Below are 6490 nucleotides of genomic sequence, written 5' to 3'. Positions count from 1 at the left end.
CATCTTAATGCAGTGCAATTCATTTCAATTCAAGATGCGCATCTCTCTCCCCGTCTCAACGGTGCCAAACACAGGGAAAATCTTTTCATCAAGATCGAAACTGACATTGAACGAGTAGATGTGCAACCTGTTTGTCACATCGTAGAAGGACACATTTCCCTCTTCCATGTCAAGGAACACACCCAACACACTGGGTGCACATCTGGCTAGCTTAGTGACTGGAACCGTCATGGCCATGAGCCGGCCCAATTGCAATTTCAAAGTCCAGTGATAGGTTTTCTCGTTCAGGCTTTTAAAGCCATTTCGGGGAGCTGACTCCCTGACCACCCCCATCCTCCACTCCTTCTTGCCTCTGACATCCACCTCCCAGTAGTGCCTTCCGGAAGCAAAGCCCTCTCTGCCCAACACGCACCACCAGCCGTCATATCGGTGTTTGGTTCTTCTGAAGTCTTTCCATGGGTCGTAGACGCTCTCCACAATCTCGTCCATTGTCACCGCTCTCCCGTCTGGGGATATCTTCAGACACGGGTTTGCGGTAGACGGGTCTAGTCTGACCTCAGCTGTGAATTGGTATTAGAGAATAGAAGGCAGGGGGAAATAAGACTTGATGCAATACAATTTTTATATGCGTTGGTAAAAGGAAAAAAAAAACGTCTGTGCTGACCTCTAGTCTTGGTAATCCATTTCCATACTGTAACGTACAAGAGAAATAGTCATCCATAACAATCTTTATCTTCAATAGTCAACTTACAACAGAACTTGAATTATAGTTACCTGTAACCTAAAGTAACAATTTGTGAGACTTACCAGAATCTGGAGCATGTTGTGGATCAGCTGATTGAAGGAAACAATCACATGTAAGCAGACACACAGAGGACCGGTTAGGTTACATTCAGCAGTAACAATGTTCTTTCGTTTTCTCTCTATCTTTTCTCTCATCGTTACCTTTACCTTTACCTTTAGCTGTTAAAACAGCACCTAGGAATCTAAATTAAACCATAATTATAATAATATTGATTAACTGCATTTATATAGCCCTTTAAGGACCCGAAGTGCTTTACATAGTGAGAATGTGTGTGTGTGTCCGTGTGTATAACCTCATCCACTACATAATGATAAAAAATAGGAAGCAAAAATATACCTCGACTGTTGAAGAGCTCTTGATTTCTGTTCCAATGTTTTACAATAGACAGCTGAAAAAAGGCAGAAAAGAAAATCAATGCTAGAACTTAATGAATCTACAGGTTGGATCAATTTGAAATGTCATTGCTTCAGGGAACCTTTTGTCCTTCCTGCTGCAGGATACTCAAGATAACAAAGTTCAGCACAGGGAGTATGTTGGGCAGTTTGCCCTTCTTCCACAGTTTACACATCTCTTTCACCACCTCATCCACATCCGTATCCAGACACACCGAGTCCTGCAAATGTTTTCAGTTAGTATTGTGTTTCTTCCACCATTTTAAATGCTACATAATACATGATCTGCTGCTATGGAATGCAGTCTGACTTGCCATGACCTGCATGTGATGCCTGTATCTTTCAACATACAGCATGATGCCAAACCCTCAAGATCTGTTCTACGCCCTACCTTGCAATAAGGTGGCAAATCAGAGCAGTGCTTATTATCATAACCCCATGCCCTTCGAAAACACCTTGTTTTTTAGAATGTAGAAAATGAGACTGATACGCAAACTACAGAATCTGGTTTTAGGGAGATGTAACGTCAGCCTAACATCGATACTGTCACAGCATTCCATAGTCTTATCTCATGATGGTTGTTAGGCCTTACGTCTTCCATCCCTCTCAGAGTCCAGGTCCATGTAGAAAGATCACTAATGGCCTTCTTCAGTCTTCTTTTGCCCTCAGGCTTTGGTGTACAAGCTTCTCCCCTGTTCTCCTCCAGCCCATTACTGCATGGGCTCAACACTGCTGATTGTCCGAGGTACTTCTGGTAAACACACAATGTACTTTGGGGTTTGCCACTGCACATGCAGAATGTACACATGCAATATGTTTTACATCAAATGGAGGCAAGTGAGGTTAATGTATAGCAGTTGAATCACATTTCCCTTCGTTAGTTGACACAACGTTTGAGCAGGGAAGGAGAGCTGTATGGGCCTCTAGGAAACACTATATTGGGGCATATCTGCCGTACTGAAGTACTCTCTCCTGTATCTGCATCATACTGAATAGGTCTAATTAAGGCTTAACTTTACTAATTGATATAACACTGAAGTGTACATTCAACTCTTTCAACAATTATGGAATTATGAACTAATTGTCGCTTGCTTCACATCTACACAGAAAGGTACAAATACAGCTCAGACCAACTTCTTAGCTTAATTGAATACATTAAATGTTTGTATTACAATAAATTCTAACACTGTATTCTGTTTTAATGACAAACCTCTGGGGCATGTGCTCGTTGTGGGAGGTTCTGAGCCAACTGAAGAAGGAATGCCTGTCGCTCCTCCAGACTAGACCCATCTTCACCGACATTGGTTGACAGTGAGAGAGCTCTCGTCTGTGTAGAGTTACGATTGAGGAGTGTGGTTAGGTTCATCTCAGGAAATGTAATGTTAATACCATTCAAAGCAATCGTACCACAACTGGACCCACCTGCAATATCCGGTCCAGTTCCTGAGCAATCTCTCTGAGGATGAGTTTAGATTCATCCAGGGTGAAGTCGACAGGTTCTGGTGCAGTGGGGTCCACACTCTATGAAGGAGGACATGGAAACAACTCAAACTACTGGTCACATTCCAAAATACATGCTGTTTATCTTCTGAGTGGCTTAGACTGGCTTTGTTCTCACCTTTGAGTGTAGTATTTTGCTGACTTTTTTCATAAACCGTATCGCCCCCTTTGTAAGTCATACAACAACACAGACAATAAATGACAGCATATCCAAGCCTTGTTTTGCATTTCTTAAATCAACAATCAACTAATAATAACCAAACTGCTAAAAAAAAATGTGCGAAATATCTGGCAGCAATCTGTCCAACAACCTAGTGCTCCACTGTTATGCAGAAGTCCCTCAACCTCTTTTCAAAACACAATTTTGTGACATGACCCCCCCCCCCGTGTAATTCACACCCTCAGTGATTCCCCCAGATCTCTTTGTAGCAGTGGTGCTCTGAGTTGGTAACCTCCATGCCCCCCCCCCCGGAAAAATTAAATGGTTACTTCTGGTGAGATTCTTTGGGGAAAAATTTACAGATTGAACTTCCAAATATGACATAACAACCAACAGAGTCAAGGTACGTGCTGAGACCAGATCATCGATGAATGCATATACGGGAAACACTGCACCCTGGTATTATAGGATTTTGGTAGTATATTTTGGATTATCTTACCTGAGCAAATGTTGGCTTTAAAAAGGGTTGTGAGTTACATTTTATTACTTTGTTCTTCTCCTTGATAGGACCAAAGCTACTGTAACTGCCAGCAGGTCTATCTCTCTCTGTAAAACATGGTGAAAGCAAAGCATATCTTTAATGTGATATGCACTAGACAACCACCGACACTGTAACCAATGCCATCACACATTGCACATCACACATGCAAATTGCTATTCAGTCAAAGTAAATTTAACATTTCCAGTCCACAACAAAAAAATATTTCTGCCTACAAATCATACAATTAATACATAAGTCACATGATATCTTGTGATGAAATTGAGATGATGGTTAATTGTCTTTTTAAATTGACTGTCTCCAGGTGTCTTTGGACCTGTTTTAAATGTGTTTTGTATGAACATATAGGCTACTCACTTAAATACAATAAATTCCCAGGCAGTCCCAAAATGGTTAGGGTTAGGCTTTTAAAACACAGCATTCTGACACTAGGCTATTAGATGTAGGTCTGTAACAAATAACAATTTCAGCTTAGCTCTCCGGGGGTTAAATCAAATGTTTTTAAATAAACCAACCTACCAACCAACCTCTCTCCTGTATCTGCATCATACTGAATTGGTATGATTAAGACTTAACTTTACTAATTGATGTAACATTGAAGTGTACATTAAACTCTTTCAACAATTATGGAATTATTATTATGTTTTAAATGTGTTATGTATAAACATATAGGCTACTCACTTAAATACAACACATTCCCAGGCAGTCCCAAAATGGTTAGGGTTAGGCTTTTAAAACACAGCATTCTGACACTAGGCTATTAGATGTAAGTCTGTAACAAATAACAATTTCAGCTTAGCTCTCTAGGGTTTAAATCAAATGTTTTTAAATAAACCAACCTGCGTCAGAAGTCATCTTTGCTCTTCACATACTTTGCATATTCAGTTGATACAAATCAGCTCCTCCAAACATACGTTTGGGTTGTTTACCCCATGTGAACTGTGGCAGTTGGCACAACAACCAAGCATTTATATGTGTAAGCCCCACCCAGAGCTATTTAGAGAAATTTGATCTTTCTGTATGAGGAACAAGTAAACAAGTCTAAACTGGATTAGGCATGCACCCATCCCGGAGAAGTTCTCAACAGAAGATAATGTTATACTTGATTGAATAAAAAAATTGTACACTTATTTAACACATGCGCTACATACAATCTCTCTCTCACACACACACACACACACACACACACACACACACACACACACACACACACACACACACACACACACACACACACACACACACACACACACACACACACTTCTTTCTCTCTCTCCGTATCTCTCTTTCCCTTTCTCCAAACACGCACGCACACCCGCACACGCACACACACACACACACACACACACACACACACACACACACACACACACACACACACACACACACACACACACACACACACACACACACACAGCACACACACATTTTGTACACCCTAAACAGCCAGCCAAACTGTTAAAGGAGCATTTCAACGGTGGACGCACGAATATGTATTGAAATGGGGTCCTATATGGAGTCGAATAATAAAATAAAATTCTAATTTGGTGCCGTCTTGACCGAGAAAAGGCAGAAAGGGACTTTTTGGCCCAGGGAATCCTTAGGTTTGGCACTATCCACTCGCCATATCGAGTCCCCTAGAGAGACGCACATGGACAGAGACGCCTCGCTCACAGGCGTCTGGTTGCGTCGTACTGTCAGATGCGGCATGCCGCATGCGCTTCACGCACGTTTCCTCACCACCACGGATTGCTTCACGTATTATTATTATTATTATTATCATAATAATAAATAAATGAATAAATATAGATATATAAATCTATAATAAATAAATAAATAAATAAATATATGAATGCGACACGTGGCGGCGGATTGTATTTGCGTGGTCGCATATCCGTTACCAAGGCAACCTGCTGGGCCGCATCTGCACGTGGTTTAACTAATTAGTGCCACGCTCCGCGCTAATGAGTTCACCTGTATGTGGCGACTCGTGCTCAGTCATCTCTAACTTACCTGTCTGCTGCTGAGTAGGCCAAACTAAGCAGGTCGGTCTCCCCACTAACCGTCTAACGTCTCCCAGGTACGGTGATGTATACTTTAGGAGTTTAACCAGAACTTGGTTGGAGTTTCCCGGTTTTGTGTGACAAATGACAGTTCTTAAATGTGGATTCAATGTGCTAGTTGTGTGGGCTGATTTAAGACGTCTCTAGAGTCTGATGCGTTTGCCAAATCATGTTTTTTATTAAGCCCTTGATCGTTTTATTAAGTGGATTTTTGCCTTTTAAAAACAAAACAAATTAAAAGTTAAAACCCTTAAGAATTTGATCTATTTCTTTCAAGTATATTAGTCTAGATGCAGCTAAACTATACACAACTGCCAAAATAAAGTAAAAAAAAAAGATTAGTATCAAGTTTTAATGAAGTTTCTACAGGTTAAAGGACTGTCGTTTGGAGAAGATTGGTGCCAATATTTGGGGAAAGGAATGCATGATTAATTCAAATTAAGTTAGCTTGAATCAACTTTGCCTCAGTGGTGTGGTTTGAGCACTAAAACGAATCTGCTCGTTCCGTTCACAGGTCACTTCACAGGTCAAGGAGGAGAAAGTGATTCTGTGACTGAGTATCAAAACTGAACCATGAAGAAGAAACTGCGAACTGTAAGTCCTTATATTTCCTCTTTATGCTGGGGCATTGTTTTGGCCTCCTCGTTGGCTGAGGTGGAAAGGTGGATGATTTAAATGTTTTTTGTTGGTACGTGGGCTAATTACCTGTTTAGTTTGAACATGTGTCAATGCTGTGTTAGAAGGGGTGTAGCATAGGTTCCAAGTGAATTGTGAGAATAGTAACATAGGGTTTCTCAGAGTGCAGCCAAAACATACTACCAAGGTTTTGTCTAGATTTTCTTTCGACATGCTTCGCCACTACTTCCTGAACTTTGCATCACGTCACATGAGTTACCGTATTGATGAGGGTTCAGATTGAGTGATCAGAGATGCATGCTAGGGTTCTGCGCTGTCTGAATCCTCCAGCTCTGTAGACTTGCCCCCTTCAGGTGAAGGCATGTGTCTAAGAGG

At 41.1% G+C, this 6490-nt stretch overlaps 1 protein-coding gene across 3 annotated transcripts; it reads right to left on the bottom strand.

Annotated features, from left to right (window-relative positions):
• On the bottom strand, positions 1-4403 carry LOC132448484 (E3 ubiquitin-protein ligase TRIM39-like). Of its 3 annotated transcripts, none has more exons than XM_060039837.1 (11): positions 4256-4403; positions 3357-3463; positions 2816-2863; positions 2620-2718; positions 2408-2524; positions 1790-1948; positions 1281-1418; positions 1142-1193; positions 808-834; positions 665-691; positions 1-560 (listed from the first exon to the last, which is right to left on the bottom strand). In XM_060039837.1, exons 1-11 carry the CDS (start codon positions 4269-4271, stop codon positions 25-27), a joined length of 1326 nt encoding a protein of 441 aa, XP_059895820.1. In that variant the 5' UTR covers positions 4272-4403; the 3' UTR covers positions 1-24. The 3 variants fall into 3 exon arrangements, with proteins under 3 accessions (XP_059895820.1, XP_059895821.1, XP_059895822.1); XM_060039838.1 differs by having other exon boundaries at positions 1148-1193; XM_060039839.1 differs by lacking the exon at positions 2816-2863.
• Between the last annotated feature and the right edge of the window lie 2087 nt (positions 4404-6490).

The sequence above is a fragment of the Gadus macrocephalus genome, chromosome 20 (genome assembly GCF_031168955.1).
Source record: "Gadus macrocephalus chromosome 20, ASM3116895v1".
Classification (NCBI taxonomy): domain Eukaryota; kingdom Metazoa; phylum Chordata; class Actinopteri; order Gadiformes; family Gadidae; genus Gadus; species Gadus macrocephalus.
The sequence above is the reverse complement of the archived record's forward strand: the minus strand, read 5'-3'. Positions and strand labels throughout refer to the sequence as shown.

What these genes read in the sequence shown, in the direction of transcription:
- LOC132448484 (XM_060039837.1), bottom strand. An exon ending in CTCTGAGAGGGATGGAAGAC is followed by an intron (nt 1,419 to 1,789) that starts GTAAGGCCTAAC and finishes AAACATTTGCAG; the next exon opens with GACTCGGTGTGTCTGGATAC. An exon ending in TGCAGCAGGAAGGACAAAAG is followed by an intron (nt 1,194 to 1,280) that starts GTTCCCTGAAGC and finishes GCCTTTTTTCAG; the next exon opens with CTGTCTATTGTAAAACATTG.